The sequence below is a fragment of the Halichoeres trimaculatus genome, unplaced genomic scaffold (genome assembly GCF_033239565.1).
Source record: "Halichoeres trimaculatus isolate MK-OKI-2021-1 unplaced genomic scaffold, fHalTri1.1 fHalTri1_scaffold_1, whole genome shotgun sequence".
Taxonomy (NCBI): domain Eukaryota; kingdom Metazoa; phylum Chordata; class Actinopteri; order Labriformes; family Labridae; genus Halichoeres; species Halichoeres trimaculatus.
This window is the reverse complement of record NW_027437179.1, coordinates 5,522,383-5,548,624: the sequence shown is the minus strand read 5'-3', so window position 1 is coordinate 5,548,624 and position 26,242 is coordinate 5,522,383. Positions and strand designations below refer to the sequence as shown.

The window sequence follows — 26,242 nt, the reverse complement described above, 5'->3', positions numbered from 1 at the left end:
TTGCTTTTTATGTTGCGTAGATCGGACCATCGGACCATAACGGCCTTATCAACAATGTTATTAATAATTACCAAGCTTCCAAATCGTAGACCACAGCTTTAATCGGATGTGGACACATCAATGCAGCAATACGGTGTGAACACAACATTAGCCTAGCAGTTTGAGCGTGTTACTGTGTGCAGAGGCTATTGTTGATTAAAACAGTGCCTCATCTACTACAGCTGAAGTCCCGGTTGGTGGTTCAACTCCCATGCCTTGACCCTTTGCTTGGTATTTTTTCCCATTCTCTACACTTCCTGTTACCCCTCATTCGTCCGATCAATTAAGACAAGAATACTCCTCCAAAAAGTGGGAAGAAATTTGAGAAATACAACATTCAGAATGATCAAGTTTTAAGTTTTTGTTGGTTTCAGAGTTTGCACTGACTTCCCAATTGAGCACACTGTTAACAGAGTCTGACAGATGTGGATACAGCACCATGCAGCATTGCTAGCACACAGTATGATTGCCAACAGTAGTTACTGGACTTAGGGAACCAAACCATTTTTTACCATTTTAAACTTAAAGTTATAAGATTAAAAAAATCCAGGAATGTAAAACGTTAATTAAGGATGTGTAGGAGTGTTACCATTCTAAGGTGTTATCATGGAAACATCTTGTCCTCTGTGTCTGCAGGCCGCATGGAGGGTTTACGCCACAAATCTGACCCGAACTGATCTCAATTCAACCTGGGATTACTACGAGAGGACTGTCTCAGTCCCCATGTACAGGTGAGACTCCAGCTGTCAGAGCACAGAGGGGATTTTAGTCCTATGATCAGGATGTTTTTAACCCTCATTAATGTTTGTGTCCAGGTTGATCCCACCTCTAAATCAGCTGGATCTGTTGAGGAACCTGAAGAACAAATCAGGATTGTCGTTCAGGTCAGAGAAGATTTAAAGTACTTTACTATCAAACATCCATCACAGCTAAAGAGCAGTAATAACGTATATTCTCATATTGTTTGAGCTCCAATAAAGAACCATCTTCTTCTTTCTTTCATTCTTTCTGCAGGAAGGACGTCCAGCCTGAGCCATCCCCCAGGTCAGAGTCCAGCACTGGATCTTATGAACAAGTCCTGACTCAATTAAGGCTGAGTCTGTTCAGTATCGACTTTATTTAAACCCAGAATGTATTTAATTTAGAATCATACCACAATTACTGTCACATAAGTTCTGTCCAACATGATGAAGACAAACCAGGTCCACTCAGAAAACCAGCACGGCCCCGCAGGGCTCAAGGGAAAGTCAGCAGGGCCTTGTTTACCCCATTTCGACCAATCATGTACCTTGGTGAGCTTCTTAAACAGCCATTTCAACCTATTTTCCCTGTGGGTACTCCTGTGAGTCTAAACAAAAGCAAGCCGTGCACCCCATGTACGGAGTCTATAGACGTCAAGCGTTTGTAGTCTGGGTTTCAGGGTTTCTGATGGGGTCTCATGGCTGGTCATGCTTCACAGGCTTTCACTGGTTTAGCCACAGATAAGAAGACAACCCACCTTGCTATCACTTTGGGTCATCAGGTGTGTTCAGATTCAGCTGTAACAAACTTAAAAAAGGGAGCTCTTATGAAAAGGAAATTCATGACCTTAGTCCTAAGAGCTTGTCTGTGCTTTACATGATCCCAGATCCTTCAAACCTTTCTGTCCATCTGTCTTTTTGTCTCTTGTCCCAGCAGTCAGAAGGTCAGTCTCAAAGAGAGGGTCTTCTCATCTCCCAGGAGTTCAGGAACCAAAGGGAAAGGTTCTCCTCAGCATGGTGGGTGTTAAAACTGGGAACAGGAAAGAGTCAGATTTCAACCCAAAGGCTAGTTGACTTATTTCTGTAACTTAAGAAACAGTTTTGAAGAAAACCAGAGGACTTTTGGGGAATGTTGTGCCAGGATAATAAACCAGCACCAAGCTGAATCACAGGTTTAGATCCTGGCGTGTCCAGTCCTTTAAATCCCTGATTCTTCCTGTCCCCAGTGGTTCCCGCTTCTAACCCTGCCGTTACTCCATCCGTGGGTCCCAGTCCTGGCGGAGGCTCTGGAGTTCCTGGGAGCATGGGGGGTGGCCAAGCCTTGCGGCGGTCCCCCAGCATGGAGCCCAGTCTTGAGGACAGCCCCAGCAAGGTACCGAAGAGTTGGAGCTTTGGAGAACGTAGCAGAACCAGACAGGCCTTCAGGATCCGAGGAGCAGCTTCACGGCAGAACTCTGAAGGTAACAGACGCTAAGGCCGACCAATCAGGGACCTCAAACACTGAGGACAAACTCAGACAAGTGGAGCTTTTACATCCTAAAACTACTGAACAAAATGATGTTGAATAGCCTCAGTATCCTCAGGGTTCAACACATTTGCAAGAGCTCTTGTTAGTTACTGTTAGCATTATGCTTTTGTTTTACCTGCAGAGACTTTCAAGACTTCCAGTCCAACACATTTAACGCAACCAAATACTGCTGTCTGGTTACAGAGATATTTGGTGTACTTCTGATTTGCAATGTATATTAAAATACATTAGCCAAAGCAACTTACAATGAGTGCATGCAACCATGCTGACATGATCTGAGCATCATCATCATCATCATATAAGCTACCATTAGTGCTACAATCAAACCTAAAAGGCAGTAAGCAGAGACTTTTGTTGGCAAAAACTTGCATGAAGTTGCATCTTGATACATTTATTTTAAACCAGGGCAGATAAGACTGGATTTTCAGGCAGTTGTCAGGCTGTATAGACAACTTGTATCAGCAAACATTTGGTTTCTAAGAGGACTGATAATTCAACATTTTAGGGCTGGGAAGCTGGCAAAAGTGAGCAGAAGTAGTTGAGCAGGATAGATCCACATGAGTGAGAAAAACACGATATTCCCTGTTTGTTAAACTGAGTTTTCAAAGCACAAACGAACGTGCCAACATTTCTGCACAGTCCTGGAGGACGTGCCTGATTTCGAATGCAGCTGACGCACACACTCCATTCTGCAGTGCCTGCTGTTTGTGACCTCTCTGCTTTGTGTGTGTGTGTGTGTGTAACACTCAACCCTGCTGCAGACCTGCAGCTTTTCAAACATTGGCTACAAGGACAGAGTGAGTCAAAAACAAAGAGCAATGTAACAGGGTCACTCCTTCAGTTTCAACTCCACTGTACGTACAGTGTGTCTGTGTGTTCGTACATTAATGTCTCTACCAGGAATAATACAAACCACACAGGAAGCTGGAGTCAGCTGAGTGTGTTTCAGCTTTAAATCTCATCTGTCATATGAAATTAACTGTGGAACAATGGAGCATCAGCAGTTACAGCTGTCCCAGAAGAGCTGACTGAGCCTCCAGCACAAACCGCATAATGAGTGACTGTAGGCCTGTAAACTGGTGACATGAGCACTTGTATCCAGGCATGTTTTTTTTTCACTGCAACTAAAGACTAAATAAAAAGTTTTTTATGTAATATAAGAGAGGAACACATCATCACTTCAGGATACGCAGCTCAAACCACCACCCTCACACCACTCATGACAAAGAGGAGTCTTGTCAATGTTAAAAATTACACATTATCATAATCTTAAAAATGCAGAGGAAACTTAATGAACATACCAGCTCCTTGCATGTGGCATGGAAAATTCAGGGAAGGTTTTCTGCTTGCTTTGAGATACTCTGAACGAGCTGCAGAGCTCACATCAGTCTCTGGGTGGCAGAGAGCCTGTAACTCTCCTGGCTGGCTCGCCACATATTGTGATCAACTTTTTACTGCATTGTCTTCTCCCTGCAGGACGCTCATAAGAGCTTTAGAGTTTCTCAGTGACTTTAACTTTTACCTCACCTGACTGACTGATGGAGGCCTGCAGCAGAAACACCTTTCCTATACTTCAAAAAGATTTTTAAACACAAACAGACGGCATTGTTTCTCACTTTCTAAACACAACAAAGAACAAAGCTAAGCTCCAGTCAGCTCCCTAACACAGAGGCCCCAATGAAACAGGAATAAATTATTTAGGCTTAACATCACAGCTAGTCCCAAACATGTCTCACCTTCTTAACAAAGTCAAGGCACCACTGCATAGTCTTTTCCCAAATGTCTGAAACAGACCTTCATTGTATAAACATAACACTAATTTTAGTCTTAAGTATTAGTTAGTCTTAGTCTTAATACTAATTAGCACATTGTGTCAGGATGAGAGTCCAGTCTTAAAGTCCTCCTAGCTGTGCATGTTCATTGCAAGGGACAACCTCCGGTCTGGGAATATGAGACAATGCGGAAGTGCTAAAATCTGCTATTTCTGGAGTGTTCGCTTGACGCTGGCTCCAGGAGTACCAGAAGTCACACACATACCAAGCCACAAAAAGCCATTTTCAAAGCAGAAATTAACCTATTTACAGCGTGGTTCAAAAACGTCTCCTGTCTGAGTCGCTGATTTTACTACCGGCTCCCACTGTACGGGGGGTGAATTTTTTTCTAACGCGGCCGTTCAGAGGATATTAAGATCTCGAGCTCCCCCAATAAGAGGCACAGCTGAGGGTCACGTGACGGCCGGTGCCCTATGGCTGTAGACGAAGCCCTTGCCACTACCAATATGGCCGCTATAGCCAATGTGCTTTATTTTCCGTTTCAGGAACAGATGGGTGACGTCGGCGAAACTACGTCCATGTTTTAGACAGTATATGGTTCATTGGTACTAGCTCCAGCTAACAGTTCTGCCATGTTATATATCAGGGCCCGTATTTACACCTAGTCATTGCATAAATAATAATGGAACAGACCATTTAGCTACAGTGTTACCTGCATGCATAACATCATATGTCAGAGGAACTTCCTGGAAAACCCCCATACATCAAATTTGAGTTGCGCATGTGTACTCCTCATTAACAGCTATAAGCATAACAATGTTGATCCCTGTATTCTTTTCTCTTTGCATACTTTGTCTTAAATGCTAAGGCAAGCATGAGCACAACATCCGCACCTTTAAAACAGCCTAATATGTGTTTGTGCTACTGCCGATAGGGCCTGTAATGGTGAGGTCTACCACCACTAAACTTGATGCTCTGATGGAGCGTTAACCCAGCTAATGCATGTGGCGAATCGTTTTACTTCCCCCTGTTTGTCCAAAGGTTTTCATCGCTAACAACTGGACGTGGGAACTGGCTGTGGTTGCTATTCTTTATCAGCTTGGCCGTCATTCCTTATTAGCCTCTGACTTTGTGTATCTCTCCTCTCATGCTAACAAAAGACTCAACTGTAAATTTTCAGTATTCTGAAAGTAGACCAAATGTAGAAATGTTACACAGTTAGCATCTGTTTAGCTTACAGTTTGCAACTTATTATGATACTGATTGTCTATCCTGGTTTGTCCCTTTGCTAACAGTTAGCAGCTGTATCGTTCAGCTGTGCGAAATACATATGAAAACACACTTATGTTAATGTTAGCTAGGATAAATTTGTACCAGTACAAAACAACACTCTCAGTAAAATCAACTCTCTCAGTAAAAACAAACAAAACAAAAACAAAGAAAGAAAGCATTGAGCAAAATTTTGAACACAAATTTGCAGTTTTCCATTTTAAAATAATACCATCACACTTCATAACCCAGACTTTCCAATAAGGACACATTGACGTGAGGAGAACAGAGGGGAAGCAAAGGAGGAAATGGTCCTGAGAGGACACATGACACCTCTCATCATCTGACTGGTTTAATGGTTATTTACCTGTTCTGGAACTTTTTGGCTGCAAACAACAAAAAACTGCTTTAAATCCTAGCATTAGCAGCATGAAGAAACCTGAAAACCAGAAGGTATTTTATTACTTGAATGTCTTTATTGTCTGTTCCTGTTTCGTGCAAATGTAGGATAAAAAATTCCCTTGGTTCTGGTGTTTGTGTAAGATCAGTTTTTCCCTGCTCCCAGTGCCTGTGCTAAGCTAGGCTAACAGTTCCCCCTGCCTCAAGTGTTTGTGCTAAGCGAGGCTAACAGTTCCCCCTTGCCTCCAGTGTTTGTGCTAAGCTAGGCTAACAGTTTCCCCTTGCCTCCAGTGTTTGTGCTAAGCTAGGCTTGGTCAGTGCTTGGACAGTCTGGTTGTTTCCCCCTGCTTCAGTGTTTGAGCTAAACTCGGCTAGCTATCTCTCCCTTGCTTCCACTTCCTCTTCTTAGCTTCACTAACAGCTCTTACCTGCACCTTTTCTTTGTGCTAATCTTAGCGAACCATTTCTTTCTGCTTCTACTGTTTGTGCTCCGCTGCTCCACCAGCTTTTACCTACTTTCAGCGTTTGTGCTAAGCTAAGCCGAGCCCAAAGCCTTTAATCTGACATGAAAAGGAGTTGATGTTATGAAAGGTTTGGTGAATTTGTTGCTTCTCTTTTTTTCTGATGTTGGTGATGAGGTTAAACCCTGATGGTGGCGATGATGAGTAGAATGTGATCTGCCTCTGATGAAGGTTTGTCTCCTCTCTCCTCCTCCTCCTCCTGTAGTGCTGATAGAGATGCAGGATGAAGAGTTCAGACAGAAGGGCTCCCCAGGTCAGCACACATGCACCAACACAAACACACTAATACAGTAATTTCACTAAACGGTGTTAAAGTATACAAACACATCTCAATAAATCACACAGTACCAAAGTAGAGTCTCGTCCGGTCTGTCCTTGAGAGAAGAAGAAGAAGAAGATTACTTTAACGATATTTGTTTGTTGAACGGAGGTGGGTCGATCATTTCTGATACATTTACAAACTCAGGGAATCTAAACACTGGACCTGCTCTCGCTTTCAACTGAGCTGTTATTTCAAAAGTAGAATAGATTGATAGCTCTTCATGCAGATATTAGTTTTTGACAGAAATAAATCACTTCTTACCTGTGATGAAAGCAATAATGTCATCAAGATGGACAGTGTTCTGCCTGTTTTTGCTCTCCACACACACTGTTTTTCTTCCATACGTGACGGCCAGTAACACAACACTTCTCATGCTAATCTCAGACCTTCCTATAAATCTATTTCTTCTTGGAGTTTATAAATATAGATAAAATAAACACAAGCTGGAGCAAACAAAGTGTTAAAGTCTAAGCGCAGGAGGACGGTTAAACTGGACACACAGCGAACGTGAGACAGCAGAGCGCTGACATGTCTCTGAACCTGTCCCTGATCCACCTGCTCTGATATGATAAGCGTTATGTAACCTGCAGTCTGCCGCTGCTCAGCCTGTCTCAGGTAGGGGGCTGAATGGCTCTGTCCTTCAGACAGTGTGTTGCCGTTACAGATGCCAGCATACCGGGTGAAGACCTGGTGGACGACAACAAGAGCTGCCACTGTGAGTTCGTCCCTCAGGATCTGACGCCGGGGTTAAAGGTCACCATCAGAGCCATCTGGTACGGAGTGTTTGTGTTCAGTTTGATCAGGGAAGCGTTTCGTTTCACCATCGTTCATCGCTTTACTCACTGTTTTTTTTGCTGGTTATATGCACTGAACTCATTCTGCTTTTTATTCACATTATTTGTTTTGCTTTGTTTTCTTCGGATTACGTTTTGCTCACCCCAGGGTCAAAGGTCACCATCAGCTGTTGGGTAAGACCAGTCAGTCTGACCTTCAGTAGATTCACTGTTTTCTGTTGTTTCACTGTTTTTCTTTTGTTGTTTACCACTAAAGCAGCTCTATTGAACATACATTACATTACACCCATTTCTTTATATTATGGTTATATTATTATTATGATTATTATTGATGTCTAGTTGTTGCTGTCCCTGTTGTTGTTGGTGGTTTACTGCCTGTGGTCCTCTCCCAGCTCTTCCTCCGTCGGTGGTCTTTCTTAAAGTTTCAGCTCTAGGTTTGAAGTATTAACATCTTCAATCAAACCCCACTCCCAAACCCTAAATGCTGTTTCAATGCTACAGGTGTAGCACTATTTTTTTGACTGTGGGTCTTTGCTTCCTGGTCTTGGTTTTGGACCTTTGAAACATCCATTCACCATGGATGAATAAGAGACTGAACCAAAGACTAAAGGTGCTGCCAGACCTGGTCTGTACTTGCAAGTTAAATGTACGATTTGATAAGGATATAATATAATGTCAAAATTGGGCTCAAAGTGTCGATGTTTTGTGGAGCTCCATTATTTCCCAGCACCACAGGTTGCCACAAGAATCCTCTTTCACTCCTCCATGACTACATCCCAGAGCTGTTGGAGACCTTGTGTTTCAGGACCCCTTACAGATGCCCAATAGGGTTTAGATCTGGAGATATGCTTGGCCAGTTCAGCATCTTCACCCTCAGCTTCTTTAGCAAGGCAATGGTCGTCTTGGAGGTGTGTTTGGAGTCATTGTTATGTTGGAATACTGCACTGCCGTCCAATTTCTGGAGGGACGGGATCATGATCTACTTGAGTTCACCACAGCACAGGTTGGTGTAATGAACTGTAGCGCCCCAGTGCCAGCAGCACTCATGTAGCCCCAGACCATGACACTCGCACCCCATTCTCAACTATAATCAAGACACGCTTGGCTTTGTAACCTAAACTGGTTGCCGCCACACATGCTAGACACCACCTGACTTAAATACATTTATCTTGGTCTGATCAAACCACAGGAAATGGTCCTAGTAATCCATGTCCTTTGTCTGCTTGTCTTAAGAAAACTCTTAGCGGACTTTCTTGTGCACTATCTTCAGAAGAGACTTCCTTCTGGCATCACAGCCACTCCTTCGACTTCGGCAGCAATGCTGGCAGTACTCCTATGTCTATTTTACAGATTACCTCTGGATATGTACCTGAGCGTGTGCACTCAACTTCTTTAGGTCAATATGGCGAGGACTGTTCTGAGTGGAACCTGTCCAATTAATCTGTTGCATGGTCTCGGCCACCGAGGTGCAGCTCAGTTTCAGGGTGTTGGCAAACTTCTTATAGCCGAGGCATTCTTTATGCAGAGCAACAGTTCCTTTTTTCAGATCCTCAGAGAGTTCTTTGCAAACAGGTCCCATGTTAGACTACAAGTGACCAGTTTGAGGGAGTGTGAGAGTGATAACACAGAGTTTAACAAACCTCCCCATTTGCTCCTGAGACCATGTAACACTGATGAGTCAGATGACGCCAGGGAGGGAAATTCAGTAATTGGGCCCAATTTAGACACTTTTATTTACGGGCGAACTCACTTTTGATTGATATCATATATTGTGTCTACTGGAGCCTTCACAGATATCTAAGCACATCCATGTCATGGACTCCTCTAATCCCCAGACCATCAGGGATGCTTGCTTTGAACTGTGAGCTGACTGAGAAGTCAAGTTCTTCTTCTTTTTAGGAGAAGCGTCCATGATTTCCAAAAAGAATGTCTGATTTGGATTCATCAGACCACAGGACAGTTTTACATGTCCCCTCAGTCCATCTTAAACAGACCCAGGTCAAGAGAAGTCTCTGCTATTTTTACATCTGGATTTGGTTTCCTCTTTGCACGGCACACTTTAAACCTGACTTTAAGGTCCAAATACCCAGATCAGAAGTAGACCCACTGTCAGAAGACTATGCATTAGTTTGATGAAAACATGGATCTACCAAATTAGTCCTGAACACCTCAGAGACCACCAGAGCTGCTCCTGGCCTTTGGAGGTGGGGTGACAGCAGACCTCCTGTTCTCTCTTTCTCAGTATCATGCGTTTCATGGTGTCAAAGAGGAAGTTCAAAGAAAGTCTTCGTCCCTATGATGTCATGGACGTGATTGAGCAGTATTCAGCCGGTCATCTGGACATGTTGGCTCGTATCAAGAACCTGCAGTCAAGGTAACACACACACACACACACACACACACACACACACACACACACACACACACACACACACACTAACTTATTTGGCTTTAAAGTCTCCTGATGTATTATTTTCTGGAGGGACAGTTGAGTCACTCTCTGTCTCCAGACTCAGGGTTTGACACTGTCTGTGTTTTGATGGCAGGGTGGATCAGATTGTCGGCAGAGGAACACCAATTGCGGACAAAGACCGTCCCAAAGCAGCCAATGAGGAGCTCCCTGAGGACCCCAGCATGATGGGACGTCTGGGGAAAGTGGAGAAGCAGGTGATCCACAGAAAACAACTCTGGACTTAGAGGACTTTTGCAAACTTATGGACTCTCAGGCAGAATTGCATTTGATTGGTCCTTTGCTAATCTCATGTCCTTCAGGTCCTGTCCATGGAGAGGAAGTTGGACTTCCTTGTTAACATCTACATCCAGCGCATGGGAATCCCCCAGGCTGAGACTGATGCCTACTTTGGATCCAAGGAACCGGACCCGGCACCACCCTACCACAGTCCAGTGGATCAGATGGAGAAGAGCCAGTCCATCAACAAGATCATGCAGTCAGTGTCTGTTCAGTTTGATTTTTGATTTCCTGTTAACATCTTTTAGCTACATGTGCAGACTTTCTTTGTGTGAAGGATGTTTCTGCTCTCTGTTGTGCAGGGTGTTGCCAGGTGATCCCGTTGAAAAGAGTCGTAACGGGACAAAGATGGTCCGCTCCAGCAGCTCTACAGGACACAGGAACTACAACACCCCTACCTGTCCACCCTCCACCTCCTGGCAGCCAATCAGCTCTCAGCTTTGCCAACAGGCTCCACATCCTCCTCAGCGAAGTCACGGTAACACTCCGAGTCCAGTGGGGGATGGGTCTCTGGTACGACTCCCTCCTCCTCCGGCCGGAGAGAGGCACAGCGGGAATCGACCAAACCGGCACAGCACAGGAGACCGAGGGGGAGGTGAGAGGGGAAGTGATGGGGCCAATGGGACTGGAGGAGGAGGAGGTGGAGGAGGAGGAGGTGGAGGGGAGGAGGGGAAGCCAGACAGCGAGACCTCCATCTCCATCCCATCCGTAGACCACGAGGAGCTTGAGCGCTCCTTCAGTGGCTTTTCCATCTCTCAGTCCAGAGAGAACCTGGACTTCCTCAACAACGGCTTCTACTCCTCCACAGCCAACATGGGAGACCACAGAGGAGGGGGAGCGGGAGGAGGGGGAGGCACCGCCCGCTGTGCCACTGTACGGCCCTACATCGCAGAGGGGGAGTCAGACTCTGACTCGGAGCTCTGTGCCCCCTCGCCTCACACTGATCGGGCCTGGACTGGGACCCAGTAGAGAGGAAGCCAGAACAGAACCAGCAAACAAAAGGAAACAATCAAAATGTGATGAAAAATAAAACTATGAAACTGTGGACAGAACCAGGATGGAGATTTAAACACCAGCCGGCGTTACGGACTGAAGCATCATGGGAACTGTGAGAAGGCACCAAGCAGAGGATGGAAGTCATGTTGTTTTTATTCATGTGAATGTTTCAACCTGTACAGCAAATGTTTGTCGTCACTGTCACTGACTTGTTCACCTTTGATGAGTTCACCACAGCGTCTGCTCACATCCGACTGCTGAGACGTAACAACTACTGACTGGTCGACTTCAACTACAAGCTCACCTGTGACTGGTCCACGTCAGGGACCATGTCAGTCCTGACTGGTAGTGAGCAGCTTCTCACCTGGTTCATTGATTGTTTCAGTGTTTAAGACAATTGTAACTGCTTCACATAACCACAGCAAAATGTTTACAGTATGTTTTTCAAGTGAACACAAATGTGACGTAGAGCAGACGGACAAATCACAGTGCAAAAAGTTTTGTCCATATTTTCTGTCCAGCATTTAAGCACAGTGAGGTAAAAATCTGGAACTTTGTCAGGCATCGTACTAACGGGGGAGGAAATCCATCGATAGCACTACGATTTGTTCATCCTCTGCCCTCTAAAGGTCTAACTCACAGAGCAAACATTTTTCAAGACATTCAAGCACCAAAACACCCACAAAGTCCAGCAGCTCTGAGCATTTTGCTCCAGTTTTCCCCTGACTGTGACTGAGATGAGCTGTTAGCATCTCCACTCTCTGCTGAGGCTCATTTGAAAAATAAAGGTTGTATTTCGCTTCAAATTAATGAACAGTGGATCATCTTTATGTATGCTAAAACACTGAGACAAAAGAGACATTATTTGCTCTGCAGAGCAGTTTGTGGAGCATTAACCCTTTGTGTCATATTGGCTCCTTTGCAAGCTTTCAGTGTGGGTGCAAAAGTGGTGCAACTCTTAAATGAGTCATGCTCTGAGTGTTTCCTGGTGTGATGTTTTTACCTTAACTGGTCCTAACTTCTATTTTCCCAATTAGACTTGGGAATCAGAGAGAAATGTCCAGGGCCCACATGCAAGTCCAGTTATTACACAAACAGGACTGTTAGTCATAACATTCAGTGATGGAACCGTCCATGTGGCCGTAGTGTTAGCTACATGCTAAAAACTGACCACATAACTAATTCACCATGAAAGTGAAGTAGGTGCAGAGTGTGATATGTCCTGGAAAACCCCTGTCCAACAGTTTTGCCTACTCTGGATAAAGAGCCACAAAAATGACAAATGTGGATCCCAAAAACCACTTCTCTTCCCATATTTTGTCTTTAACATTAACACATGAGCATGACGTCCACCATCTTTAAAAAAGCCTGACAGATGCAGTAATCCTGCTGTTAGACCCTGTTATTGTGATATCTACCGCCATCAAATTTGATGCTCTAAAAGGGCGTTAGCCTAGCTTACATACCACTAATCCTAATGGTTTTTTTTTCACCAACCGTACAAACAACTGTTTTAATCACTAATAGCTGGATGTGCATATGGGCTAAGATTATTCCAGGGGATAACAATGCGTCTTCACACACTCAGCTTAACCTGAAAATTTCTGGACATTTTCCTCCTTGTGCGCCTAAAAAGTGTTGTGCATACAGGAACACGTCGTTTGAAACAGTAGCTCACAGAAGGGCTCAGAGTAAACCAAACACCTGTATCCGTTTCTATTGAGGGTAAAGTTATAAAGAGGCTGTTTAACTGCATCATATTCCTGGAAATAACCAGTTAAATGTAAAACATCTGATGCACCTATAAAGGCTTATCTGACTTCTGTTGCTAACACATGTGCGACTGAAAACATCACCATGACTGATAACTTGGACTAACACAGGTTGTGACGTGTTGTCACGTTATTTTTAATCCGAGTGTTGGAGGTTTGGGCTTTCTGACTGCTGGTCTTATGTATTTTTAAAGAGTATATTTCACTTTTACAGAGATAAATCCTTCACAGTGAGTACCTACTCATGGCCATGGTTTTCTCAGGTAAACTTCCCCAAACCCTTAAACTACAAATCAGGAAACAGCCAGTAACGTTAGCTTTAGCACTATTAGCAGCTAGCACTGTTCCAGACACAGTGGTTGTTTTTACCCCTAACCATTAATATACTGGAATAAACTGAAACCCCACAAAGTAGCATAGTTAGCTTTTAGCTTTTAGAGTTAGTCACATTGGTTTACACTGTAGGTAGTTAGCTTGTTGACAAGAAATGCTAATATAAGCAGCCTTAACTGAGAAGAAAAACACAGATAATACTTAGCTGACTCACCCTGTCAGGAGGCTAAGTGCTACAACCACCTGATCCTGATCCCTCTGGTTAACCACGCTGCTAACTTATGACACAAAGACAAAGAGGAGGATTTCCAACCTGCTCTACAGATTTTACTTCAGTGTCAGCAAAAAGAGAAGCAGAGTGAGATTAGGTTGTCCTGAGTCACGCTGCTGGTGTTTTTTTTGTTTGTTTTTGGACCAATCAGACTCAAGTATTTTACCCAGCCTTGTGATAACGTTAGCTTAGCTGAATTACACAATCCACCTTGGGCTCAGTGAGTGGTCAGTTTGGGTGGTTTGTGTTCGTTTCTTATCCGAAATCTTGTAAAATTCAGCAGATACAGCTTCAGGAATGTAAACGACACAATAATGAGTCTGTTGACAAAAAAAAGCTGATGTGTCAAGCAGGGCAGAGGCAGCTCCAGAAACTAAAGTACTAGAAACCTACCAAAATAATCATCTCTATTTCAGCCTGAAGTCTTTGCTTCTGTCTGTACAAAATGTGTTTTACCAGCATTGGAGTTATGTGTTATGTTTGTCCTGGAGGGGGCACTAAAAGTGTTATTATTAAGCCCCGCCCACAGAATCCATAGAGGCAAGGTTAAAAGGCAAAATCCTAATTATCACACAAAACATAAAGAGGTTTAAAATTACTTTTAAGCAAGTCGTGTGAGTGTGTGTGTGTGTGTGAGTCTGATAAACTGATTATTTCTCAGTGACCTCTTTGATTTTTAAACACAGTCGTGACAACATACTCCTGTCTCTGTGGTGTTAACGTTTCATTTTTTACACACATCACTGTCCATCTGTGTGTCCAACATTTAAATCTGTCCTGGAATGATGTCTGAGCTCAGAAATGTAAAACTTCTGAAAATCAGGACTCCGTCTTCTTATCATCACACTAACTGTATCCGTCCATAACGTTGCCTGTTGATTGTAATTAAATATTTATTAAAGACCTTTAACCACAACATGAAACACCTTCTCTTTCTTTATTACTGCTTTCATCTTTTATTGATGAGCAGACTCTTTCTCAAGCAGATTGCCCGCGTCTTTTCACTGTCTCTTCTTTTAACTCACACTTCACCTTCTTTAACAAACGACAGAGATTTTTTTAATGAACAGATAACTTTATTTAAACTTCTTGAAGCAACAAAAAAACTGAAACAGATTTACAGACAACATGTGAAGATGGTATTAAAAAATTCAGGGGGGTGAAGCTGCTGCACCAGGGGTGACCGTCTTTCTTCTGGCGCTCACTTCTTCTTCTTCTTGAACCTGACAGAAAAAATAACTCAGAGTCAGTCATCTTTACGCCGTTGAGCATCTCTACAAGAAGGATCAAAACAGAAAAAGTCAAACTCACCTGGAGTTACCAGGACGCTTCCTGTCCATGCCAAGACGCTTCCTGTCAGCAAAGGACGGTCTGTGGACAGAGAGACGTATGAGACAGGGACACTGACAAACAGACAGGTGAACAGACAGACAGGTGAACTCACCCAGCTCTGTAGTGTTTGAGAGCCTTGCTGCTGGTGTTGGTGAGCTCTTTATCAAACACAGACTTCTTTCCTCCTTTTCCTGACTTTTGTTTGGCTGCAGAGAAACAGAAATCAGTCGCATCAGTAAAATTTGTGGTACAGGTCCGGACAGGATCTGTTTTCTAAGCCTCCTACCATGTATGAACCAAGCATTGTCTCATATTCTTAGACCTCTAGTCTAAGATTATGAGACAATGCGGAAGTGCAACAATCTGCTGTGTCAATATTCCCTTGAGGCTGGCTTCAGAAGTACAGGAAGTCGCACACACACCAAGCCAAAAAAAGTCGTTTTCAAAGCAGAAATTAACCTATTTACAGCCTGGTTCAAAAAACGTCTTCTGTCTGAGTCACTAATTTTACTATCAGCACTCACTGTAGGGGGGGTGAATTTTTTTCTAACTCGGCCGTTCAGAGGATATAAAGATCACAAGCTCGCCCAATCAGAGGCACAGCTCAAGGTCAAGTGACCAACAGGCGCCCTATAGCTGTACGCAAAGCCCTTGCCACTACCAATATGGCCGCTATAGCCGATGTGCTTCATTTTCTATTTCGGAAACAGACGAGTGACGTTGGCGAGACTATGTTTATGTTTTATACCGTCTATGGTACGAACGTAGTATGCAGTATGCAGTATGTACTGCATACTGCTTTTAAATGTAGGACTGCTCTGTTGGATCTGTTTTGTGGTATGCTGCTCTGGTTTTCAGTTTCGGAAAGCAGAGCTACAGCTGAAGGGTTTTTTTTTTCTTGGTCCTCTCATTATTTTCCATAGTTCAAAAAACATTTCAAATGTATGCAAGTAAAACAATAAATGGGGAGGGATTTAACAGTCCTGTTTTTAATGAGTAAAATTGGAAAGGCATAGAATTATATCATACATTTGATTTTTAATCTTACATAAAAAGTTATTTCATTTAATCATTGTTTATTTCTTACAGGTAATAGACAAACTGCTTTGGTATAATTCATGAATGGTTTTAAAAAATTTAAGAAGTGATTTACATAGACTTTAATGGATTTGTAGACCTGAGAAGATTCACTGGTGTTTCTTTTGCGTTACTTCATTTCCATCTCACTGACCATCTAAAGGCAGGTACACATTACTGGGTAATCAGGCTGATTTTTGTCCTGATCTCACTTACCATCAGAGCCAGCAAAAGCCTGATTGTCTGATGTCTGCAAATGACATCATGTGTGATTTCCCCGTGGTGTGGGGTGAATTTATCTGGTCAGAGCTGCTCTGAAGGTCTCTGATTCAGAGATCGTAAATAATGAACATGTTTATTATTTGCGACTAAAAATCCTGAAGTGTGTGGGGCTCTCAGAGAGGAGCCAAGAAGGTATAGTGTGTAAGGTCATGTGTACCTGAGCAGACGGGAGCTGACTCAGCTGACTGACCGAAGAGGACGTAAGAAATCTATCTGTAATACTTAACACAACTTTACTCACCTCCAACTGGCATTGTTATTCATACAGCCCATATTCCTGTCACCTCCACAACCTTTTCCATAATCAATTTTCTCTTGTGTGTTTTTTTTTTTAATCTAAGGGGCCAAAAACAACCATCATTGCTGTTTCCCGTTTGTCTGTCACGTTTGATTACACTGAAGTTACGTTTTCCTACACGAGATTTGGAATATTGAGTGTGCTGTAGTGTGTGTAGGCCTTAACATTAGTGTTGTTGTATTGTAGTTTTAATGCCAACTGATTCCAGTGGGTGGTGGTAATTCACCTAACCCTGAGTGCTACCCTCAATAAACAGAAACCATGGGAAACAGTGAGTGAAGTAGACTGGTCTGTTGCATGTTGGGACATTTTTCCAGATCAGTAGGACATCTGGGAATTTTTGTCAAACTGTAGATTTTGGTGTTTTTTCAGAAACTGACACGTTTCCACAAAAGCAGACTCTGCTGCTACAGCAGGTGTTTAGGAAACAGCCTGTGGTTATTGTTCAGTTTGATGTTTGACTCTGACCTGGAGGTGGCGCCTCGTCCTCCACCATCGCTCTCGCTCTCTTTGGTCGCCTCTCTCTTTTGGCCGCCCGCTCTGCGAACATCTGAGCCTTCAGGATCTCAAACTGAGCGCGCTCCTCAGCCTGACGGAGACAGCAAAGAGCAGCTGATTAAACAAGAGGTCTCACTCTGATTTTATCAACCAACTCTGAAAACTGAGAGAAGAGACGTTCACTCTTCAGACTCTTACTCCTGTTTGATGAGCTCAGTTCTTACCGTCAGGTCTTTCTTCTTCCCGCCATCCTTCAGGAACTTCTGCCTCTTCTTCTTCCCTCTCAGAGCCAGATCGAACTCCTGCAGAGCCTTCGACACTGATGAAGAGGAGGAGTAAATAAAACAATGTGTAGAGGTAAACAGACCTCTGAAGAATGCAGTGTATGAGTGTGAGTGTGTGTGTGGAGGTGTGTTTGAGTCAGTACTCACTGCGGCTCTGCTTCCTCTCCTGTTGAGTCTGAAACCAAACTCTCTGAGCGTCAGAGGACGAGGAGGTGCCTTCCAGACGCTTCTGAGCAACACTCAGCTACACAGACACACCACAACAGTGAAGAAGAAGAAGAAAATTTAACTTTCCTGAAAGTCCAGAAAAAGCTGCAGATGTATAACAAAGTTCAAACATTTTAAAACGCATATCGGTATTAACTTTTATCATTGATTCGTGCACCTTTTATTTAAAAACATCTCATCCTGTGATGGACTTTCTGTCCTCTAGTGTCAGGATGTCTCTGATGCCCTCAACCTCAGGTTATTCAGCCTCATCAAGAGCAGGGTGACCTCCCTTTGCTGGGTGATAAGTTAAACTGGTTGCAATGACGATCAAGCTCGCTCTACCCAATTCTGTCCATATTGAGGTGTTCCTTCAGACTTAGCGTCTCCTCCATAGGGCACAGTTAGGTCCACACTCTGTCTCTCACGTGGTGGCTAAGTGTTTGTGATTGGTACAGTGGGTAAACAACCTCACAAAGACAAATTAACTTGTTTCTGACTTGATTGTCATCTCTGGTGTTGTGTTTTATTCCAGCAGGGTGCTCTGTTAGAATTGCTCTGTGCTCCCCTGCTCTGAACTTCAAGATACTATTTTTTTTTTTAGTTTTGAAGACTGTTTTCTTACATTTGGGACATGAATATAAAGTTACGATGCTCAATGTTCAAGCTGAGCGTGTTCAGATTTATAAACCTCTACATATTCATGCTGAAGAAATCCCTGAATCTGCCTGTTAAACGACAGACAGAAAAGAGCACAAGATCTTCACAAGATATAAAATTGATAAAAAAATACAGTTTGACAAAAATAGGGACTCTTTTTGAGCTGTAAATAATATAACTACACTACATGTACACTACTATGGGGACACCAGAGAGTAGTGTTGTGTGGAAATAAACAAGTGTTCAGGTTTACCTTTGCCTCAGACGCTGCCAGCTCCCTCTCCTCTCTTTCCAGCTTGATCACAGCCTCCACGTCTTTCTCCAGTTTGGAGATCAGGTCTCTGAACTTCAGGATGACCTCTGACAGACAGAGAGGATTATTTAACACACGTGTAAAAAGAAACAACTCAGAGTCTGCAGGCCAGAGTTAAAGTCTCCGAGGCTCCCTGAACTACCCGTCAGCTCAGTTCATAACCTCAGACCATCTGTTTGACTCTCTCAGGTGGGCGTACCTGGCGGCAGGACTCGAGCCTTCACGCTGCTTTTGGCGGACTTCACCACCTCCTTCAGCATCCTCCTCTCCGTCTCTCCAACCAGAGACACCGATCTACCTGAACGCCCTGCTCTCGCCGTACGACCAACACGGTGGACGTAATGCTTCACTGTGGACGGCATGGTGAAGTTGATCACCTGAGGGACAGACAGGTAGAGACAGACAGACAGTACGTGGTTATCTGACAGTTTCTGCATCAAAGTTATTGTTTTTCTGTGAATACAGGAAATGGTTGAAATCCTTCATTAGCAGGTCAGGACTGACTCACTGTTTTTACTCCGTCGATATCCAGACCTCTGGCTGCCACATCTGTTGCCACCAGAATGTCGATCTGTTCATCTTTAAATCGCCTGAAGGACCACAGAACAGCGTGGAAATGTCAGATTACTCTGTTTGTGTATCCGAGTTTCTCTCATATCTGCTCCTGTACGGGTCTTCCAATCTGAAGATGTGTGTTCATGTTCCTGATGTTCTTCTCTTTGTGATTTTAGTGTTTACATTTACCTGACACCTGAGGTTCTCCTGCCTCTGGGAATATGTCTACACATTTGGGGTTTCTTAATGTGTGTATATACCTGAGCTTCTCTGGCCTCTGGTTCTGTGTGTTCTTTTAATGCTAGCCTGTTAACTTTAAAACACTGCTAATTGGAAATACCACCAGCTCTCTACACCTACAAGCCTTGTTACAACTTATGTACCCAAGCTTCTCTGGCCTCTGGTTCTGTGTTCATACCTGAGGTTCTCCAGCCTCTGGGTCTGGCTCAGTTCTCCATGCAGCTCTCCAACCTTCAGTCCCATAAGCCCCAGCAGGATGTGCAGCCTGTGAGCCTGTTTCCTGGTCTGAGTGAAACACATCACGTGATCCTGGAACGTCCGAGTCAGCAGAGCTACAACGATAAAAAACTGTCAGAGCTGCAGCATAAATACAGCTGAACAGTGTTGGTATCAACACTTTATGAGCTCTCTTTAATTCTACAGTTTTACTCTGTGTTTCTGCTGAATCATCAGAACCTACCGGCCACCACGGCCTCTCTGTCTCCCTCTCTGTTCTGTCGGATTCTGACGAACTCTTGTCGCAGAAACGGAGCAACGTCAGTGTTACTGTTTACAAAGATTCTGACGGGCTGCTTCAACGAGACCGCGGCCAGGTCCTTCACCTGGAGACAGAGGTTACATGATACTAACTTAAATACCTGGAGACACAGGTCATGTGGTTTAAACAGCTGTTAATGGGGGACTGAGGTCACATGGCAAACCTCAAAACAGCTGGCAGCACAGGTCATATGAGAAACATGATGACATGAGGGGACACAGGTCACATGACAGGTGCGTGTGTGTGTGTGTGTGCAAGTTACCTCCTCCGTCATGGTGGCAGAAAACAACATGGTCTGTCTGTTGTAGGAACACAACCTGATGATCTCCTTCATCTGTTCCTCAAAGTACTCGTCCAACATCCTGAGAGACACAGGGGCGGGTAAGGCACACAGGTAATCTCTGAAGCTCAGGTGTGCTGATGTTGAGACAGCGCTCTTGTTGCCTCTATCAGCAGGTGTTTACCTGTCGGCCTCGTCCAGGATCAGGATCTCGATGTGCGATAGCTCGAAGCTTGGCGTGTTGTGAAGGTGATCAATCAGCCGACCAGGTGTAGCAATCAGAACATCTGGCCCCGCCCTCAACGCCACCTCTTGGGACTTCAGGTCCAGCCCACCTGAAGAATCAGAGACAAGTTATAGGAGCTGACTACACACCGAGTGTCCGATGGACTCAAGAGTCTGTAAAGACTCATACCAACAGCCAAGCAGGTGGTGATGGAGGTGAACTGGGCAAGCTGACGGGCCACAGAGTGGACCTGAATCCCCAACTCTCTGGTTGGAACTAGAACCAACACCCGGGTCACCTGAGACGTCCTGGGCTTGTAAACCAAACGCTCTAACACGGGCAGCATGAACGCAGCCGTCTTCCCTGCAAAGAGGAGAGGAAGTGTTTCATCAGTCCATCCTAAACCAGCGCTATAATCAGCATCAGAGTGGTCCAGGTGAGTCTGTGTTACCTGTCCCGGTAGCAGCACAGGCGCACAGGTCTTTGCCCAGCAGGCCCACGGGGACGCAGGCCTTCTGGATGGGGGTCGGCTGTTTGAAGCCCAGAGCTGTGATGGCCTGCAGGGACAGGACCAGAGGTCAGAAACCACAACAGAGCAGAGACCCTTCTCTATCCGAGGATCTACCCGGGTAGAAGAGGGTCTCCTCTCAGACCTGTTTCCTTGTTTCTCAGGACAGGTGTGTCTCACCTTCAGGATGGGGCGGGACAGGTTCATGTCATCAAACATCAGCTGATCATTAAACTGAGATGCGTCTTCATGAAACGACTCCGGAGCCTTAAAACATACACAGCTGTTACCATGGTAACCACAAACAAGTTGTAAACAAGACTTGAACATCATCAACTCGTCTTCCTCACCTCCTCGGCCTTCCTCTTCTTCCCTCGTCGCTCTTTGTCTCTCAGAGTGTCTGAAAAAAGGCAGGAGTTAAACTTTTAACCCTTTATTCATTTTGAACATTTGATCAAAACCCTCACTGCTCTCACCTGATTTGGTCAAGATCTTCTCATCGTCTGAGTCAAATTCATCCTCCTCTTCCTCTTCATCATTATCATCATCATCGTCATCATCATCATCTTCTGCCTCTCCTTCAGGAGGCTTCACATCCTCTTCCTCCTCCTCCTCCTCTTCCTCCTGGTTTTGCCCTGATGAACCTTCACCAGCGTCATTCTCAGCTGATTTCTCCTAGAAACAAAAACAAACTTCAGAAACTACAAACATAAATAGGAAGTAAAATCCAACCAAACAGGAAGTAAAAAGTTACTCTGGACTTACCTCAGCTTTCCTCTTCTTCCTTATTTTCTCGATTTTCTGGTCCAGAGTGGTCACAGTTCTCTGCAAATGTGGAACAAAGCACAGAGACATGAAAATACAGACAGAGGAGATCTCCTTTAGTTTGAACTCAGGAGCTGCTCATCTTCAATGAACCCCGACTTTGTCTCCATCTCCTCCGTCCCACAGAGACACAATCACACTTTCATTTCCACATTCATCCATTCAGTCCAGATGATGCACAGTCTCCACCAGTTTTCCTCCAAAGACAGAAAAACACAGACACGCTGTGTTAGAGTGCCACACTGTGGTGGAAACAGGTCCTACCTTGTTCTTCAGCTGCTTCATGACATCAGCCATCACCCAGTCGTCATTGTTCAGCACGTCTCTTTCTCCAAACTCAAAGTCAGCGTTGAAGTCTTTCAGTCCACGGCTTCCTAACTTCTTCTTCCTGTTCAGAACAATCGGCTCGTCCTGAAACACACACACACACATACACAAAATTATACATGAGACACACAAAACTGTAGTTGTTAAGCACAGGTGATGAGAGGAGACTAACAACCATGTGTCTAAAGTAGTGTCTGTGTGAGCAGCATGGGGAGGATCTGAAGAGTAGGAATGGAAAAAGCTTCAGAGAAAAACTGTCAGCAGTCCTTTATCAGATATTTAAGGAAGATAAATAAAGAAGTGACTTACTTCTGAAATAGGGACGCACGATATTGGATTTTTGCCAATATCCGATATGCCGATATATCGAAACCCCTTCTGGCCGATACCGATACCAATAATCACAAGTTAGTTTGTTTTTTTCACTGTAAAGAAAGCTAAGTCTATCCTGTACTGGCATTTATATGTTACTCTTATTGTGACGGTATTATTTGTTAAAGAAACACACATAAAACAAGACAAAAAACATTTGATTTTACCATAAATAAGAAATGTATTATTTTTTCAAACTCAAGACATTCAGTATTGAAAAAAAGAAGAAAGAAAAATGATTCCTTTAGATCACATGAACTTTAAATGTACAATGCACTTTTAAACATAACCAAGTTGCATTTGATTATTTTAGAGCTACTGTAACAACCTGGTGACAGACACAGAGCTCTGCAGTGCAAATAAATGAAGTGCTACATTTTATTTAAGGAGCTTATTTTTCAGATGGAAAATAATGATAATAATCCTAACTGAAAAGCACCTTATCGGCTGTGCCTATTGGCAGAAATTTTCATATCTGCCGATACCGATAAATGGGTTTTTAAGCTTTTATCAGCCGATAATGTTGTGCATCCCTATTCTGAAATTCAATATCACACAAAGAATATACACATGTGGACAAAATTGTTGGTAGAAAAATTCACAGTGGTCAGAGAAACAACTTGAATCTGACAAAAGTAATAATGAAAAAAATTCTATGTAATTTAAACAGTGAAAGTCAGGCATTGCTTTTCAACCATGCTTCAACAGAATTATTAAAAAAAAATTAACTCATGAAACAAGCCTGAACAAAACTGATGGTAGCCCTAGAAAAGACTGAAAATAATGTGACCAAAGGGACATGTCAATCCGAGGTGTGTCCACTAATTAGCATCACAGGTGCTTACAATCTTGTAATCAGCCGATGGGCTCATATATAGGGTGACAGGTAGTCACTAGCCACGGTTACATGAGGAGTTTTTCGTCTTTCCGAATGGAATCTTTCTGAATGACTTTTCTGAAAACAATAGATCACGTGCAAAGTGGATAGAAGAAGGGGAAAAACACAGCTTTTTTCAGTGGGCTAAAAGAAGGAGACAGGAGAGAAATGCAGTTAACATGTTAGTGATTAATTACTTTGAATGTACAGATCATAAAATGATATCGGAAGAAGTGCATAGATTTTATTCTAATCTGTACGCTTCTGACTACTCTGTTAACGATTCGTTATCATTTCTAGAAAAAATTAAAGCACATATCCCCAAAATAGATTTAAATTTTAGAGAGCTATGTGAATCTGAGATTAAAATGGTAAGTGCGGTTAAAAACATAGCACTAGGGAAAGCTCCAAAAAACAATAGTATAAATGGAAAGGAATATTCCAATCTCTTGGATTTATCAAAGACGACAGTTTGTTTATCACGGTGTTGCAATACTCCGTATTGCGAGTTTGTCGTCCGTCCAGTCTTGAAATTATGTTCATTTCTTTCAAAGTTTGGATCAAAAACAAACTTTCTGCAGCAGTCCAATGCTGATGGCTCGCCGCCATTTTTAAAGTCGAGGAATGTCTCCAGTTGCGTCTTGCGTCATATCTGAGCATGTGCTGAAAGAACGCACCCTGACAACTTTCTGTCCTAGTGGATACATGACACCCTAATTGGTTTGGGTAAAGGAATATTCCACCCCAGTGAAACTGATTAAATGTCCATTCAGATTGGCACTTTTCTTTCAGAATGAGGTGTATACAAAGGTTAAATTCTTTCTGTTTGAGCAAATAAACCGAATGCAAGTGAAATATTTGGGTCCATGTATACGTAGCTAGTGACTGTGCTTTTTGTTGACATGAAGTGTACCACACTCGACATGGACCAGAGGAAAGTGTCAGAAAGCTTGGCCCCATTTGCAGGTCATGGGTCTTGCAACAGGACAATGACCCACAACACACAGCTAAAAACACCCAAGAATGGCTAAGTGGAAAACATTGGTCCATTCTAAAGTGGCCTACTATAAGACCTAGATCCTATTGAACATCTTTCTGTTTCACTGACAGCTACAGGAATCGTTTGATTGCAGTGATTCCCTCAAAAGGTTGTGCAACTAAATATTAAGTTATGGGTACCATTATTTTTTGCCAAGGCCTGTTTCATAAGTTTATCTTTTAAAATAATTCTGTTGAAGCATGGTTGAAAAACAATGTCTGACTTTCATAGGTTAAATTTCATAGAATTTTTATTTATTATTACTTTTGTCAGATTCAAGCTGTTTCTCTGACCACTGTGGATTTTTCTTTCATTAAATGAAGGGTACCTACAATTTTGTCTATGTGTGTATTTATCATTTTAGGCAGAACCAAATATTGTTTGCTTTGATTGTGGACTTGAATGAAAAAAATAAAAAAACAAGTTTCGTATAATACTCCCCAAAGGAGCTTCATTGGAAATCCTGACTTGATCTAACTTCGGTGAAGTCAGTATGAGTCAAAGAGGCTGAGCTGAGGTGATCCTTTAGTCTCCTTGCCAACAGCTATGAGGTGCCCACCTGTCAGTCAGATCAGCTGTGCCTTTCTTTATCATAATCTTAACTTGTTCTCTAGAAGATCAGCTTTTTGAATGGTGTTAATGTGGTTTGTGGTGTTTCTGCAGCCAGCTTTATGTGGACACTAGAGGGACAGCGGCTTTAACACTTCTTCTCACTGCAGAGGTTGACAGTTCGTCTTGATTTATGTACGTTTCTTAACAGACTGCCAGAATAAAAGTACCAGGTTAACTTTAGAACAGAAGAGAAGAATCTGTTCTGTAAGTTGGAGACAAGAGGGTAATACTTATCATCCAAATATAGACCCAAGTGAGTTTGAAATGATCAGCATATTGATTAAAATCCACCAGTAAGAGGATAAAAACAGATTGTTTGTATTTCAGACTCGGAGAACTGTTACTGTGCTGCATCATAACTTTTAAAGTCCATCCTAAATTAGCTCAAATCCCCTCTCAATCACTCTAACGTAATGTTAAACATTGCTCAAATCCCTAATAACAATCATCATTTGGTGATAATAGAGAAGAAATTAACCTAGTACCATGCCATGTAAAGAAGAGATTTACACATTAAAACCATTGATTTGTCTTGTGTTTAAATGTATTTAACACTCATAGGGCTGGACTACCACATAAGGAAAATAAACATGTGTTCCTCGTAACAAATTAATAACATAAACAAACTGAATGTTCTTGCTTCAGTGGCTCTGATGTTAATTTGCTCTCATAAACTCCTCTGGGGCTCTCAGCGGTCAGTCCACTGAGCTGTAGCCGGGCAGACTCACCTCCTGCTCGGACTCAGAGTCTGGTTCCTCCGGGCTCTCCTCATCGTCCCCGATGGTCCCGATCAGACCCAGCTCCTCCAACATGGCGGACTGCGCTCCGGAACCGGTGAAGAGACTACCGAAGACCTGAGTACCGCTTTGAAAAGGGGTTTTAAAACGGTTCTGAGCAAGTTTTCCCCGCACACGGACACACGTGTGTTGACGGAAACAGGAAATGACATCACATGTATTTCCATTTTTATTATTTTCTTCTTCTTTGTTTTCATTGCTGTTCGTAGACGGAGCTCTGAATCACTGCCCCCCTGCGGTGGTCCTAAACCAATGGCTCTCTGAAGACTCCGTGTAAAATACCATGAAAACTATGTTTTAAACTTTAAATAAAACTTACTCACACTCCCTTTAAGAATATTAAAACACCCACAACCATGTTTTGAGTTTAGTCATTTTCATTCATGTTTTTTCCCCTTTTTTTAATTTATAGGTGTGACTTAAATGAATAAATGTGAAATTCGGAGTATGAATGAAACATTGAGGCCTATCAGTCAGGGTAAAAATGCCTTTATTCTTTAAACCAATGACAATTCCATATTTGATCACTCATTGTGGAAATATAAACATAAATGGAGGTTTAAATGTGATATAAAAGCATGCAAACAGAA

At 43.1% G+C, this 26,242-nt stretch overlaps 2 protein-coding genes across 4 annotated transcripts in view; one reads left to right on the top strand and one right to left on the bottom strand.

Annotated features, from left to right (window-relative positions):
• The window catches only part of kcnq2b (potassium voltage-gated channel, KQT-like subfamily, member 2b), a 29,568-nt gene extending 15,122 nt beyond the window's left edge, over positions 1-14,446 (top strand). The window contains exons 9-19 of one of the 3 annotated variants that reach the window (XM_074674179.1): positions 676-770; positions 855-923; positions 1,054-1,083; positions 1,714-1,796; positions 2,006-2,239; positions 6,474-6,521; positions 7,255-7,363; positions 9,627-9,758; positions 9,931-10,051; positions 10,157-10,332; positions 10,436-14,446. In XM_074674179.1, coding sequence (XP_074530280.1) covers positions 676-770; positions 855-923; positions 1,054-1,083; positions 1,714-1,796; positions 2,006-2,239; positions 6,474-6,521; positions 7,255-7,363; positions 9,627-9,758; positions 9,931-10,051; positions 10,157-10,332; positions 10,436-11,102 — 1,764 coding nt within the window. In that variant the 3' untranslated portion in view covers positions 11,103-14,446. The remainder of the gene's footprint in view (positions 1-675; positions 771-854; positions 924-1,053; positions 1,084-1,713; positions 1,797-2,005; positions 2,240-6,473; positions 6,522-7,254; positions 7,364-9,626; positions 9,759-9,930; positions 10,052-10,156; positions 10,333-10,435) is intronic. The other 2 variants (XM_074674188.1, XM_074674196.1) reach the window with 2 other exon arrangements.
• A 113-nt stretch (positions 14,447-14,559) lies between these two features.
• Positions 14,560-25,812, bottom strand: ddx27 (DEAD (Asp-Glu-Ala-Asp) box polypeptide 27). The gene is made up of 21 exons (XM_074674210.1): positions 25,584-25,812; positions 21,893-22,039; positions 21,569-21,628; positions 21,280-21,478; positions 21,154-21,203; positions 20,984-21,070; positions 20,747-20,852; positions 20,485-20,658; positions 20,254-20,404; positions 20,052-20,151; positions 19,712-19,853; positions 19,430-19,583; positions 18,965-19,046; positions 18,656-18,833; positions 18,397-18,503; positions 17,424-17,520; positions 17,217-17,311; positions 16,963-17,083; positions 14,950-15,043; positions 14,817-14,876; positions 14,560-14,728 (listed from the first exon to the last, which is right to left on the bottom strand). The coding sequence occupies exons 1-21, from the start codon at positions 25,665-25,667 to the stop codon at positions 14,707-14,709; spliced, it is 2,310 nt and encodes a 769-aa protein (XP_074530311.1). The 5' UTR covers positions 25,668-25,812; the 3' UTR covers positions 14,560-14,706.
• Positions 25,813-26,242: the final 430 nt, after the last annotated feature.